Source organism: Poecilia reticulata, linkage group LG12, assembly GCF_000633615.1.
Source record: "Poecilia reticulata strain Guanapo linkage group LG12, Guppy_female_1.0+MT, whole genome shotgun sequence".
In the NCBI taxonomy this organism is placed as follows: Eukaryota; Metazoa; Chordata; class Actinopteri; order Cyprinodontiformes; family Poeciliidae; genus Poecilia; species Poecilia reticulata.
Window position 1 is genome coordinate 3,398,339 of NC_024342.1, and position 15,643 is coordinate 3,413,981.

The window sequence follows — 15,643 nt, forward strand, 5'->3', positions numbered from 1 at the left end:
TTATAACATCTCGATCTTGCATTATTTAACATAATTAATCCTCTTATTTGAGAAATGTTTTTTTTAATGTACATCTCTGCGCTGTGGATTGACTGGTGGGAGTTGATACTTTTTTTTTACTCAGGTGAAGGCTGCGTGTTTTTTTGGTAGCAGCAGAGGGACACAGGAATGTGATTGTTCTAGGAAGTGWTAATAATTTCATGATTTCAATAATTTGTAATAAAGAGACCGAGTTTGGGGAAGAAGACGGCGGTTGTCCTTTTTTTCTATCTCTGACGCTGTTGTCTTTACAGGCTCTCCGTCAGGATAAAAGGGGGAAGCAGAAATTCACCGCAGGAAGAGAAAAAAAAAATAAAACATCATTTGTTACAACTGTCCATCATATGTTGAGACGTGTAACAAATGCATAGGGAGGACAGTGACTGACTTGCAAAGGAAGTTAGTCATTGCATGGCAGTGCATTAACATTAGCACAAACATTAGCATTTCACTCCCCCCACTAATACACTGCCTTGCAAAGCAATGAGATGTTGCTTTGCAAGGCAGTGCATTAGCCTTTTCCCTAAAAAAAAGCTTTTACCCATTTTCTTACTTATTAGCCATTATACTGAATGGAATAAGTCAATGACAGACAACATGCTACTGACAGCATTCACACCAACATTAGCATTTTAGATAATTTTAGCTTATGCATTAATTTTAATATACTGAATGGTGCAAGTCCGTGTTAGTTAAAATTCTCGTGAGTCTCCACATTCCATTTTGTAGTTGTTAGCTAAACTTAGCATTGACGCTCATTTTTAGCATCAGAATGCTGGGCACACTTTGGCAGGCCCCGTTTAAATTTCTTCAGACATTTTCTAGTTATTGTCATTATTGCTGAACACAACATGGTTTTCGAAATGTTAGCCAGAGAAACATTTACCAGCATTTTCCGTTAATCCATTCGGACCAAATATAAACGTATGCTGAGCAGAGATGATATTTTGCATGTGATGCTGACTCGGTATTTTTCCCAGAACACTCAGTTTCTGTCATGTCTACCAGCGGACCTTCTGTGAGCAGAGGTCTGCGGCTCCAGTCAAACCCAACAGGGACCAACTTCTTCTGTTAAACACACAACCTAGAGGAAGTCATATTTTTAGTCCTCTGCCACAACCTTTCACGCTTATTCAAGTTTCACACGTATTAAATTATTTTATCACTTAATTGACTCAAAGACATTTCATTCAGCAAATGTCTTGTTGATGCATGTTATGTATACAGATGCAACGGCTACCCGTAAAAACGTGCCCACTCAGACTCATCGGTGTTTATTGATATCTTGTAAATTTTATGAATAAGAATTGAATAGAGAAATACGAGCCGTAAACCTTCAAAATAGCTACATGCAAATTAAGTTATTTGAAAGAGATTAAAATAAACTTTCGAAGACAGCTACAACTCTTTAAAAATATCTTGCCATTCCTTCCAAAACCTTTTAAATGCTTGCAAAAAAAAACAAACATTAGCAACATTAGCTTGATGCTAATAATGTAAAATCTTACTTTGATGTGATATGATGGATTCCTCAGTTTTGAAACTTTATTTCTGACGATTAATTAAATATGTTTCGTGTAAGTACTAACTTACAATATCTAAGAGTTTCGGACTTTATTTTATTTGTATGTTTATTTTTAATAAATACCAGAGATTCAGTGATGTGATGTGATACCTGATATAATTATACACTACATACACATGTAGTGTATAATTGAGTAAAAAGCTCATTTTAATAGCCAAGATATGTTAGTTTTTTTCCAACGGGTAAATGATACATAGGGAAAGGTGAGAATGTGAAAAGAGTGGCTGAAAACAGAGTAAAAAGTATTGTTTACTGAACATGTTCAGAGTGGGCTTTTCAAGTGACCGTTAGCGCTGCCCCCGGCAACCTAACCAGGCTAACTGTTTCACTCTTCGCTTTTCTTCCAGAACCTTCATTACCCCCAACAAACTGAACCCCAAACAGCTGAGCGCCGTTAAACTTAGCTGGCTCAGCTAACATTGTGACCAGACATTGTTTTCCCAGACAGCAAAATCCCCCCTACACCCCCCTTACCTCCGAGATGTCATTTTTTTTCCCCGTTCTTTACTTCCTCGCTGGCACTTAGCGGTAGCGTCAACAAGATGACGAACGTTTGCGACCGTTTTCGCTTCAGCTAGTCAATAAAGTGCTTCATCGGACAACACCCGATCAGACCGGGCACTGAAAACTGGCTAGACATCCACATAAAATGACAGTAGCGTCCGCTGCAAAAAGTCTCTAGGCCTCGGCCCTGAAGACTTCACAGCCAGTCGGCTGTTGGACGTCACCAAACATGCGACGCCATAAAGGCTGCTCGGATTTGTTACCGTGAGTGTCCGTCTTCTGAGAACCTTGATATAAAGTTAGTTTTTGTATAGTCTCCGCCCGAGCCCCCTAACCGGCAAACGGTGTGACTAAAATGAAAGGTTCCGATAACGCTTACGTTGCGCATGCCCGCTAAAATCTTTTTTTATGTTAGGCTGCTAGAGAGAGTGTGTCAGATCCAAGCAAACTATAATTGTTTTTAGGAGTTTTAAAGAAGCAGTTTTCCGCTGACTCTTGGACTCAAGTTTTTGCTTGTTTATGTATTTTGTTTTGGTATATTTGAATAAGGATAATTGAAACCAGATATTACACTAAATCCGAATAAACCTTTTCCGTTTTTGGCACTTCACCAAGTGTATGATATCATGAGGGTAGAGGATTATGTGAAAATAAAAAAGATTCTATTCTTAAGAAGTTTATTTATAGCACGTTTTCAGCAACAAGGCAGTTCAAAGTGATTTACACGATTAGAAGAAAAACAAAAATAAGCACAACAAAAGAAAAACTTCACTATAAAATGTTTCAGTTGATCTTAATCTGAGGGAACAGGCGAGTTTTCACCCTTGATTTAAATAAGATTAGTGAAGTATAAAACTAAATTTTGGTTCTACATGACATTGTAAAAACACAAAAATACAGTCATAGATTTAAAAGCACTTAAGAGATTAAATGCTAAAAACAAACTGAGAAACAGGTAATACGTTGCATTTTGATAGTAAAGAGACAAGTATGTTGATTGTGTAGCCACCTGAAATTAAAAGCGCTGTGAAAAATTATCCGACCCCTATTTTTTGGTCCTGCTTAAATACTTCAAACGATCAAAGAAATGCCAATATCTAAGATAACCTGAGTAAATACAACATGTGATATCCAATTTAATAATTACTTCAATGAAAAAAGTCAAAATTATCCTGTTCATATGTGATAAAATAATTGTCTTGTTGTAAAATCAATCTAGCCTGACATATGAAGCAAAAGGCAACAAAAACACTTAAATAGAAGTCTGAATTTTTAAAATCCTTTGAGTTATGATTGTTATTATTTTCACTTTTAAGGGTGAACTTGAATAACAAAACACAAGACAAAGACTGTTCATCAAATCAGCCCCTACGAACATTGTGTTATTTAGGTACTGCGTACTGACATGCTTTTTAATCACGACTTCCATTAGACCACAGTGAATTTATTCAAGACTTTCATCGGAATTCTTTCTATTGTGATTTATAAATTAATTCTCATCGAAGTCGTAAAGTGTCTCATCCTGAGGCGCTGCCGTAAAGATTGGCCCTTACAGCTTGCCGTTTAATAAACCGTACGTGGCAGTCAGAGAGCGGAACACGGCTGTAGAGTGGAGCGCCTTCCCTGTTCCAACTGTCCGCTCCTGGAAACACGGCAGTTTTCCTGTCTATTCTGTAAAACAAAAAGAAAAAAAGGGAGATACTCCTTATAGCGTTGGTGTTTTCAGCACATCGTTTCAATTATGTTTACCGTCTCAGAACTTGTTGTCTTGTTGGCCGTTCTGTGTGCTACCGCGTCCGGCTACTTTGTTAGCATAGATGCTCATGCTGAAGAGTGCTTCTACGAGCGAGTCAACTCCGGCACGAAGATGGGCCTCATGTTCGAGGTGGCCGAGGGAGGCTTCCTGGACATCGACGTAGAGGTAATATGCTTCTTCAAGTGCGTCCAACCATCATAACCGTGTATTGTTTACCTCTTGGAGCTATTTCTACTCAAATTCCGAACTGGATCGACAGGCCCTGTGCTAACGTTAGCTGCTAGCGATTAGCGGTCTCGCTGTGAAACGTCACCTGAAATTAAGTAGCTATGGTCCGGATTTATTTATGGCATTTTAGTCATTTGCAAGGAATTAACATTTGTCTCGTCGTATATATGTCACAAAGTTGCTGTTGTGGTTAAGACATTGCAAGGGCGATGCAGTGTTGATCAATTTGATGCAGCTTTAGCATTATATCTGGGTAGGCTAGAATATCAGACAGCTTTTAGTAAGTTTAAAATAGTTCATCTTTGCTTCCCACAAGTGTTCTGGAGTTCTGCTTCTAACTCATAGCCAAATACACACACACACACATGATTTTATGATTTTTCCTTTTTGGCAGCTGCCATATGCCGACCTCTCAATGATTTGGTAAAAATCATGTCAGGGTTGCCAGATCTCGCAGGAGAAGCAAGCAGAAAGGTCTTCAAAATCATACATGAAAGGAACGACACCTCTGGAAAAACAATTTATGTCATATTTCATCAGAAATAAACTCTTTAAAATAAATTTTGCTTAGTAACCTGACCTGGCAGCTGACCCACCCACTGGGTTCCACTGCTTGTTCCTGGTCTGGGTCAGTCGGACTTTCTTTATCCAGTCATTCGCTTTTACATAAGAAGGAATTTGATAACGTTAGCTTTTATACTTTCATTAAATTGTGATGGTTTTCTTCTTGCTTGAGCAAATGCATAACCATGTGCTAAACAAAAAAACAAAAAAAATGAAGCATGCAGACTAATGGATTCCACAAAATCGATACACGGCAATGCTGACCTCCAAGATAAATGGATTTTAGAGTATACTTTTGAAATCTGTGCTGGAAAAACAGGGTTGTGCTGTTTCTGGTGTTTTTTTATTTGTGGCGTTTATTGAAGGGAGAAAAAAAATATTACAAATGAAACATTTTTAACTCCTGATTATGCATTTTGCACAGCCAGCGTTACTGGATTGGCAGGCTCTGTGTTTTTCCCTTGGGAGTGAAGATCTTTACTTAAAGTCTAAAGTTTAAGATTTCCTAAAAGAGGCCACCATGTCCAACTTCCTTTGACATTAAAATGTCAAAAGGAAAAACAGAGCGACCTTCCTTTACTCCATTTAGCCATTTTCGGCTAAAAAGTGTAACTCCCTCTCACAATGTGAATGACTCTCACCCCTCAACGTGTCTTGATGCAGTTTAACAAAAAATTTTCATCTCAGAACTTCCTGTCTGACTTTTTCATTCTGTGTTTAAGTGTATACTTAAGAGGCTTTTAATGGCGCAATCAGAGTCTGATTAGATTAAATTTTTTTTTTTTTTTTAACTCTCCAGTCTCTGATCAAGGCCTATGTAACTGAAAATAATCTGATTCTGGTCAGCGGCCAGTTTCTCTGTGTTTCTCTATTGTTTTATCCATCAAAACTGAAGCATATCACGATAGACTTGATGATGGTTAAGATTCACAAAGTATATTGATTACCAATCTGTACAGTGCATGGTTGAAAAATTAAAGGAAGTCTGTTTTCCAATAATGTTTGCTTCATAGAAGTAGCTCTGATTGTACAGTAATGTCATTTTATCAGCGTCTTCTAGCAATTTGAAACTGGAACGTTGGTGTGTTTTTTGTCATTGAATAAATATATTATACAACATAGAGTTGGACGACATGGTTGAAAATCGTATCACCACATCAGCGTTTTGTCTATAGCGATTTGTGTGTTTTTGTTTGTTTTAAATATCAGAAGTTTTCACTATACACAGTTTTATTTTTAAGCAGTTAGGCACTGTGGGGAAACCTGAAACTGCTACGGCGCAAGTAGCAGTTACTCAACAAGTTGTTGCTAGGTAATGAAAGAGCGAGTCAGTTGAGAGGTTGAGCGGCTAAAGACTTTACTCTGCCTACATCTCCCAGGATGCTGTGCGGTTCTGGATTGGTGTTCCGTGAACAATCTATAAATTAAATATTAATCTTTCTATGAGACGCATTATTTGCTGATGTCACCTGTGTATTGCGATATATGTATTATTGATTTATTGTGCAGCCCTAATACAACAATAAATTTGGTTAAAAATAGCTGAGTTTGTTGTTGAGGAATATTTGAATAAAAATATTAACAGTTTGATGATAAAATGGTTCAATCAATTTGGAGGGTGTTTAGAGACAATTCAGTTCACTGGTTGGACTTGAATGCATCGCAGCTATGCACAGGTGGGAACACCTGTCATTGAATGGACTCCCATGGACACAGTAGAGACTCCTACAGCTGCCTGTTGAATGCAACAGGCAGCTGGATTTTCACTTTAGACTAATTTTTCTTGGTATAAAAGTGATGTTTACAGAACGCTGACCTGAAGCTTTGGTTCGGGCCACCAAACGGTCAACTGAAGGACATCATGCTCAGCTGAAAAGGCTATGTGGAAAGTTCACTCTTAGGACGTGATCTTGTATTTTATAAGCTTCGAAGTGAGATTTAACTCATGGACTCCTCTACTAATTTAAAACCAGTAGAGGATCAATATGATTGTGTATAAGTGCTGATTAGAGTTCCTCCCACTGATGGTGATCAATTTCTTACCCATTTCCATTAGTCATAATTTATTAACCAGAGTTGCATCTATGCTGATAGGTCTATATTTATAAGATGTTAAAACTTGGAATAAATTGCTATTAAAATATTCTAAATGGCTGTAAGGGTAACTCCTGTGTTACTCACTGCATGATACCGGAATGCAGTATTCATGTTGCAGTTGACTGTTTGGAGCATGGTAATTGTTGGCCAATATGTGTCAACTATTGGGAATTTTCATTTTTTATGTTACTGTAATGTTGGACAGTCCATTGGCAGCAGCTCTCGTCAGATGGAGATGATATTGAAGAAATATAGACACCGTTATCGTATTATCGCAAGACTGAGAAACCACAGCCTGCTGAGTAAAGCTCACAAGTAGTTCTCTCTCCTCACTAAAGATTTGGATCACCAGAAATCCAAACAATGGCATTTATGCCCAAGACGTAGCAATGATGGATAGTGGTGTTACATGGGTACAATTTTCACTACTTCACTTTTTTTCCCCTGTTATTTTCTTTTAAACCTTCCATAAAATTTAAACATTACTGAAAATCAGTTTTGAGATTCTAGGTGAGTGGGCCTTTATTTGAGAGTGTTGTTGTGCTTTTGTGGATGTACAATGGCAATAAAAATTGTTGAAAAAAATTTACCAGATATCTGCTCCATACAGTGTTTCATAAGCCTGGTGGGCCATCAGGCTTCACTGCACCCGCCAGGCTTTGTTGTTTTTATTCATTATATTTGTTTGTACACCAGTAACAGTGATGGGGAACAAAGATGGGTTAACAAGTCTCTAGTTAGTGAAACGGTTGGAAGCACAATGACAACATAGAATGGTCAGTACGCAGATAAGTAGGGAGACTGAGGTCAAGTGTTTGTATTTTACACAATTTGAGTTTTTTTTTTTTAACTCTAACACAGTAGCGCCCCCTACCACCAGACTTAGCAAGTTTTCTGGGTGTGAAACTGCACTCTTCCAATATTTTTTACCCAGATATCGTTCTCTTTTCAGATAACGGGGCCTGATGGTAAACAGATTTACAAAGGGGACAGAGAGTCCAGTGGGAAATACTCCGTTGCTGCACACATGGACGGAACATACAAGTTCTGCTTCAGCAACAAGATGTCCACCATGACACCCAAGATTGTCATGTTCACCATCGACATCGGAGAGGCGCCGAAAGGCCAGGACATGGAGACGGAAGGTACTCAGACCGGCCACGCCCGAGTACATGGCCCGTTTTTTTGTGATGCTGTTTCTGTTTTAAAGATTTTATCTTTTGAATTTCTTTTTTGACTTTATTTTGGGTAAATTTCCCTCCTTTATAGGTGGTGACAGCTGGGATGGTAGGAAAAAAATGGGAAAGGCAGAATAAGTGAAAACTCATTAAGTTTGGGATGCACCGTGGAGTTTTCTCTAACCAGTCTTGTTTTCATATTGTAAACTAATTACATGTTTGCAAAAGAGGCAGCCTTAATGTTTGTTTTTCTTTTTTTAACGGTTTGACTGTTTGCACTGTGTGTATCAGAAAAGTGGTGTGCTATGAAAAAGTATTTGCTTCTTTTATGGATTTCAACAGGTTTAGCTCTAAAGAGCATCAGACAGAAATTAACTGATGCAAATAAACTGTCAGTTTAAAGTTACTTTACAGCATCTTGATCCGGTTTAAGTGCACACAATGACCGAAACACTTAGAAGCCTTCCATTTTGCTTGGGTTGAACCTGCTGCATAAACATCTGAACATTTGTTTACTTCAGGATTTTTCTTCTAGAGAGAAAAAAAATCATGGTTTCATCACTTAAAGCAGGTCATTCATGTCTTAAAACGATAAAGCAGCTCCAGACCATCATACTACCACCACCATGTTTCAATGTTTGTATGGTTCTTTTCTGAAAAGTTGCGGGACTTTCAACAAAAAAAAAAGTTCCCCTTTCGCCTCATCTGTCCATTTTGTATCTCTTCAAGTTATCCAAGTGTGATTTTTATTTATTTATTTTTTTAGTTTGACATCAGTCATTTAAATGTGAGGCAGATGAAATCCGTAAGCGGGGCAAATACTCCTCCACCGATTGTAGATGTAAAGGAATCGTGTCACAGATGCAAGAAGGTTTTGCATGTACCGTGTAAAAGCCTGACGCATGTCCTCTGTGCACGTCGTCCTTCTGGGTTTAACGGCTCACTCGCTGCTCGTTTCAGCTCATCAAAACAAGCTGGAGGAGATGATCAACGAGCTCGCTGTCGCCATGACGGCAGTGAAGCACGAGCAGGAGTACATGGAGGTCCGCGAGAGGATACACAGAGCGGGTAAGAACACAAACGTGAGAGCTGTTTGATCTGATGAACGCAGTAAAATTTATCCTCACATCCCGTCTCCTGTTTTTTTTTTTCCTTCTACTAGTTAACGACAACACAAACAGCAGAGTGGTCCTGTGGTCTTTCTTCGAAGCCCTTGTTCTGGTGGCCATGACGCTCGGACAGATTTACTACTTGAAGAGATTTTTTGAAGTGCGACGAGTGGTGTAGTTCCCTCCATCCATCCCTGTGTGTCCTCCACTGTTTTGTTTTTGGTTTGGTTTTTTTTCCCCCTCCAACATCAAGACAATTATTTCCACACTGAAAGACAAGACTGGCCGTTTTGAGAAAAGCCAACATGTGATTTGATCTGATTTTTTTTTTTTTTTTGTTGTTGTTGCTGCTGCTGCTCTGTTACCTGCTTGAATCCCTTTTTAATTGTATGTTTGGAAACAAATGGCCAAAAGAGTCTGCTTGTAGATGTCTGATTCTTTAGTTCTTTTCCTTCTCTCTTTTTTGTTTGCCAGTTTTTTGTCGAGGTTTGATTAAAATCTAGTTAAATGCCGGTTACTTGCCAGAAAGCATTCGCTGGCGCAAGAGGCAGAGACTTCTGCAACCACAACGCAAGAAAGATTTTAGAGCGCGTGCGTGGAGTCACCACAGGGGGAATGTAGGATTTCAATCGGGAATGCAGTATCTGGTAGGCGGAGGGTTGTTCCTAGGGTCAAAGTTCACTAACTCCACTCCTCGTGTTTTGAAGTTTGATGGATTCATATTGCAGCTGGTCTTTCTAAAAAAAAATGTAATTAAAAATGAGACGACCTCTACCACTGTTATTGGATTGAAAGTGGAACATGCCAAGGGGGAGCTCGGTGGACATTTTCATGGAGGTTCGTCTCTGCTCCCTGTGTATTTAACTAAATCTGACCAGGCCACTTGTTCACACATGTAGTACGTTTTTACACAGTTTAAAACTCGACTGCAGGACGTTGAGGGTCAGATTTTAACTGAGCTGTTAGGATGACGGCTCCAAAAACAAAGTGAATGAAATCTAAAATCCATATTAAATGTTGACTGAGGGTGGGATAGTAAGGGGGTCGGGTGGGGGTTTGTACACTTAATATATTTTTGTCGGGCTTAGTTGCTTTTAGAATTCTCGTCAGGGTTTGGGTTTCACGACGATATTCCATGTTTTGTTTCTGGAGCATGTTTAGTGTCATGCAGCCGTCAGAAAGCCGCGGCGTAATTCCTACGGTCACTGAACGCTGCGTGGGACGAAACATGCTTCAGTTTTGTATTAAAACAGTTTTGGCGACCTCAGCCTGCTCTGGACACAGTGTCTCCTTTTGTTTTTGTGATTGCAACAACAACCTGCTTCATGGGTCTGTACAAATGTAGGATGGCTTTCTGTGAACAAATGCTCCAGGTTTCATAATAAAGCCAATATTCTGTATGACTTTGTCTTTTTAAAACATCTTTTAGCACCAAATTTCTAGGAAGAAATTAGATTTGCCTTTGTCTAGGGATGCACCAGTCCACTTTTTTCACTCAATACTGAACTTCGGATATCTGCATTGGTGTCAGTCGATACCGATCGGATACAGAAAAACGATTCTGCAATGAAAAAATGTTTTTGTTTATTTACATAAATGTACTGAACATTTATTTGCTGCACTAGTACAGCACACATATACAAGCTTGGTCAAACATTAAAAAAAAACACAAGTTAATTTGTTCAGTCAATGCAATTGGGAGTATAACAGCCAATGTAAAATAACTGAAACTGACAAAAAACTGACTACTTTGGCCAAACAAGTAAAAATAAACTGCAACAAACCTTGTAAAAAGGTTCAGAAAGTGAAATTATAAATTGTAAATATAAAATAAAACATGGTGTTGCTTCAATCACAGATCATTGAATTAGACAATAGATCTGCCCTTATGGCACAGATCTAGAATCTTTTTCAATATTAGGACAGATACTAGTATAGGATCGGTGTAGCTCTACTCTTCACAATTCCTGATACTGAATACATGTTCTTTTATTGGTGCTTCATTGAGGACAAAAAACCTCAGTAATCCAAGTTTTTCTGTTCTTTTTTATACTTATGACTTCCAGCTAAAGACATGTTAAGATATAGCCCACAAAATCATGGACAGACTGTCCAGAAGACACCCTCCAAAAGGAGAGTAGGTCACAAAAGGTCATTGTTAACGATACCTAAAACATGAGGGGATAAGATTTTAATACTACTTTCTGGAAAATTCCAAAGATCAAATTTATGCTACAAAGTTCTTTTTTATTATTTATTTTGGCTTCATTTCCCAGTTGCTATTGACAGCATGTGTTGTGATTATAATGTAACTCAGGGATATCAAACTCCAGTCCTCCAGGGCCCCTGCCCTTCAGTCTTTAGATGTGCCACAGGCACAAAACAGTGGAATGAAACAGCTTAATTACCTCCTTCTTGTGTAGATAAGTTCTCCAGATTCTTGCTAATTACCTAATTATTCTATTCAGGTGTGGTGCAGCAGAGGCACATCTAAAAGTTGCAGGACTTTGATGTAACTGAACAAGACTGAAGGCTCATTAGCATGTTTACATAGGATAAAGACCTTGTCCACATAAGAAATCAGCCACATCTGGACCTATGAGGGAACGTTCTTTCTCTGCTCCTGTTCCCTACCTTTGCCCCAACGACACTCAGTGCTGGCTAACAAAAAACAAACACACAGCGATGAACGCAAGGCAACCTGTAAGAACCTCGGACACATCTACAAGTACATCCCCAATAACAGAAGAATAAATCAGAATTATAGATTAATTTTCTATAAACACACCTTAGGACGCCTGAAATCTAAAACAAATAAATGTTGGTTTAAAGCTGGTTTAGTTTTCAGCTTTTGGAAATTCAATGAACTAACAAACTGCTGAGTTGAACTGAAAGTGAATGAGGGATGAAGTGACTAAGAATGAGCTGATGAAACCAGAACAATATGCTGAGTCACAATTGTCAGAATATCAATTTTTCAAAAATCACAGAAGGATTGGCGGATGTAGCATTCGGTTATTTGGTTATTTTATAATTTAAGACACTTGCATTTGAGCTCTTCTCCAAATAACACTTTGTCTGGTTGCAATGACTCACTACTGTTAACGTTAATTTCCGTCGACGAAATGCTTAAGTTGACATGAAGTGATACTATTAGACAGTTCTTTGAAAGGTTCAGTGCTGCTTTCACAACATGAAAGCAAAAAAACCTCTTAAGGTCATCAACATTTAAGTTTGGAAAATTAATATAGCAACATTAGCTCTTTAATGGATTGAACCTTGAGTTACCCCACATCTGACGTCTGTCCACCTTGATGAGAAATTATTTACTGAAACAAAGAAATCTCTGTGCTTTATGTAAGGTTCAAACCAGTTGAATACTGGACCAGAAAGTCGGGCCCAACTCTCCAGTCGATTCAGTAACACGTCATGATCGACCTGTAATTCTGCAGTAGTGATTTGTCCAGATTGTTCTTTTGTTATCAGTGGTTTGATAACTGCTGTTTTCAAAGCCCGGGGGAAAACACCTGATGAGAGGGAAGAGTTACTACTTTAATCAGATCATTAGTAATGACAGACAAGACTATTTTAAGAAAATGGATAGGAAGGAATGTAAGCTATAAAGACAGGTCTAATGACCAATACAATTTTTTTTTAGATATATCTAGGTTATTGTTGTTCATAAAACACTCATAGGTATGCCATTCACAATTACTACAACAGAACCTGCTGATTAAACTTAGCTAATTTGACTGAATGTTTTCTAACTGAAAAATTACAACACAACCAATTTAGACACCCTTGTTTGCTGAACAGATGATTTGGGAAAATATTCCACATGAAAGTTACATTTTATTATTATTATTATTTTTTTTTTTTTGAAAACTCTTAATGCAATTAATTTTTAATATTTGATTAAAGAGTGTAACGGGTATTAGAGAAACAAATGACATTCCTGCTAAAATATGTTTCATAGTTGTCCTGTAGTGAGTGGGTTCTTTGGCGCCCCCTACTGGTTGCCAATAAATTCGATGAGAAACCGAGAATTTCACGCAGTCGGTTCAGCGCTCTGCTGTGGTAAGTCAACAAATCCGGTTCTCTTCTGATTGGTGTTGGAGGTTTGTTCAAAGGGTAACTTGAATCTTTGTTTCATTACGCAGATAGATAAGTTGACCAGTAGGGAGGCTAACGGCGCCATTTGTGTTTGTCAACCACCAATTGCAGGTCATTATGTTACATTAAATGTCAGTAATTTATGTAGTCAGTTATGTTTGTCAGTTTGTCATTTGTGTTTGCCAGTCTGTCAGTTTCTATGACGACATGACGTGGCCAGGTTTAATTTCTGCTAATCACCAGAGGGCGCTTTCTAGTAATTTAATGATCAATTTGGACTGTTTTTATTTTTCTAATTTGTTATTTAAAAAAACAAAACAAATTGTATTCAATAGATTTTTTTTTTCTCAATTGATTTGTGTTCTGAAACAATTATACGATCACATGTCACGGAAAATATTTTGTTGGAACTCAGGTCTGCTCTGATAGATAAGTTGACCAGTAGGAAGGCTAACTGCGCCATTTGTGTTTGTCAACCACCAATTGCAGTGAAATCCAACTGACTGGCCCCCGCTGTGTGAATGACGGGACGGATATGAGGAGCCGTCACATATGGCATGTATGATAAATATCACTGGCTCAAAAGCAATTCATATTTTCATTGATAACTGGTATAAAATGCTTTATGTTTATATATACTGCTCAAAAAAATAAAGGGAACACTTAAACAACACAATATAATTCCAAGTAAATCAAACTTCTGTGAAATCAAACTGTCCACTTAGGAAGCAACACTGATTGACAACGGGGACCCTCATCGGGTCAATCAGTGTTGCTTCCTAAGTGGACAGTTTGATTTCACAGAAGTTTGATTTACTTGGAGTTATATTGTGTTGTTTACGTGTTCCCTTTATTTTTTTGAGCAGTGTAGTTTTTTCCTAGTTTCACAATATGGATATAGAACATACAAATTGTTTTTATTCAAACTTGAGAAGTTTCTAGTTGTTCTGCTGAGGCAGTTACATCAATTTGTGACTTCATGCTCTTCTGTGTGTGACATCCTAAAGCAGCATTCTTGAATTCTAGGTAACAGCCAGGAAAATATTGAACATTTGTTCAAGGATTCAAGGATATCTTATTGTCACACCACATTGCTTGTTTGTGATTTGTTTGTCCAGAAATGGCCACGGAAGAAAACAAAGAGCTAAAGACTCAACTTGCAGAGATCCAGCTTGAATACGACAAACGGTTTAAGGAACTGGACAAGGAAATTGTCAAATTGTTTCAAGAAAACAAGGCACTGGAGCAAAAAGTGCAACAGCTGACCGAAAAGCTGGAGAAAATAGAAAAGGGAAAGGAAAGGCAGCTGGATTCAGATCAGCCACAGAGTGGCATGCGTCTCTTAAAATATTTCACCATGGGCTTCGGCATAGGCCTTGCATGTGTTGCAGTACTCGAGACAGGTCTTGATGTCGAGATTGGTTTCAAGACCGCTTCTTGATGGACTCGGTCTCGGACATTGAAGACCAGTGACGTGCGGTCAGGGGAAGCAGGTGTCATCATGGAAAAATAATATATAATAATAAAATAATTTACATTGCTACTTTCACCCTGTGGTTTATACTATAAAGTACCTATTTTTTACTTAGCTTAACCAATTCTGATTTTTTTTTTTCTTCAAAATCGCTGGATTTTCCCATTCTAATGCTCAGAAGCGAAGCCGGTGAGGCAGCAGCGAGCTGAGCCTCACCAGGCTAACTGCCATTCTTTCAGAGCATGTTGTCCTGTCTGTGAACAGGTGTTCTGACTGTCAGACCCGTCAATCCAACATACTTTATATGGTAATACGCATGCGCACATCGATGTTACGTCACATACTGCTTACTCAGCAGATTTCTTATAAATCCATCATACCTGTAGAAGTTTCATTTTGTGTGTTTTATTTCTCAGACGTTTACGGTAAATTTTATTTAATTAAGCTGCTATGTTAACCAAACATATTAACATAAATGACTGTTGCTGTTTCCAATATCGTTACCATACTGTAAGCAAAACATTAGTCCCGTTTAGCGTCACTATTACTACAAATACTGTTTGACTACAAATTTGGTCGGGTTATTTTGTCCCTATAGCTAATCTACCTTTTTAATATTTTAATACTTCTTTAGAAAACTGCACGGAATATGTCCTTAAAAAAAGCACACGAATAATGCTGGATGCTGATCGAAGCTGTGTTAGGCAACAAGCAGAACACCACCTCTTTCTGGACACTGCGTGGAAATAACTAGATTTTTCTTTACCGTAAACGTCTGAGAAATAAAACACACAAAATGAAACTTTTACATTTATGACGGATTTATAAAAATGAAACTTCTACAGGTATGACGGATTTATAGGAAACGTAACATCGATGTGCGCATGCGCATTACCACAAGGTATGCTGGATTGACGAGGTATGACAGAACACCTGTTATAAAATGGCTAAAAACATTTAATATATGGACTGATTTTCCGTAATTTAGCTTATGTA

General features: G+C 38.1%; 2 protein-coding genes and 1 long non-coding RNA gene across 4 annotated transcripts in view; 2 read left to right on the top strand and 1 right to left on the bottom strand.

Moving 5' to 3' along the window:
- Nucleotides 1–2,389, bottom strand: part of ptpn11a (protein tyrosine phosphatase non-receptor type 11a) — a 14,803-nt gene extending 12,414 nt beyond the window's left edge. Inside the window, exon 1 of the mRNA XM_008423315.2 lies at nucleotides 2,099–2,389. Within this exon, the coding sequence (XP_008421537.1) occupies nucleotides 2,099–2,112 (14 nt within the window). The 5' untranslated portion in view covers nucleotides 2,113–2,389. The remainder of the gene's footprint in view (nucleotides 1–2,098) is intronic.
- Nucleotides 2,390–3,689: 1,300 nt separating this feature from the next.
- tmed2 (transmembrane p24 trafficking protein 2) lies at nucleotides 3,690–10,460 on the top strand. Of its 2 annotated transcripts, XM_008423317.2 has the most exons (5): nucleotides 3,690–4,049; nucleotides 7,726–7,918; nucleotides 8,043–8,060; nucleotides 8,912–9,019; nucleotides 9,114–10,460. In XM_008423317.2, the coding sequence occupies exons 1-5, from the start codon at nucleotides 3,870–3,872 to the stop codon at nucleotides 9,236–9,238; spliced, it is 624 nt and encodes a 207-aa protein (XP_008421539.1). In that variant the 5' UTR covers nucleotides 3,690–3,869; the 3' UTR covers nucleotides 9,239–10,460. The 2 variants fall into 2 exon arrangements, with proteins under 2 accessions (XP_008421539.1, XP_008421540.1); XM_008423318.2 differs by lacking the exon at nucleotides 8,043–8,060 and having other exon boundaries at nucleotides 3,691–4,049.
- Nucleotides 10,461–13,310: 2,850 nt separating this feature from the next.
- On the top strand, nucleotides 13,311–14,716 carry LOC103473241 (uncharacterized). Its single transcript, XR_534985.1, has 2 exons — nucleotides 13,311–13,732; nucleotides 14,292–14,716. It is a non-coding gene; the product is annotated as an uncharacterized LOC103473241 (long non-coding RNA).
- Nucleotides 14,717–15,643: the final 927 nt, after the last annotated feature.

Coding starts and splice junctions, on each gene's coding strand:
- tmed2 (XM_008423317.2), top strand. CDS start 3,870: ATGTTTACCGTCTCAGAACTTGTTGTCTTGTTGGCCGTTCTGTGTGCT. Junction 4,050..7,725: donor TCCTGGACATCGACGTAGAG/GTAATATGCTTC, acceptor TTCTCTTTTCAG/ATAACGGGGCCTGATGGTAA. Junction 9,020..9,113: donor CGAGAGGATACACAGAGCGG/GTAAGAACACAA, acceptor TCCTTCTACTAG/TTAACGACAACACAAACAGC.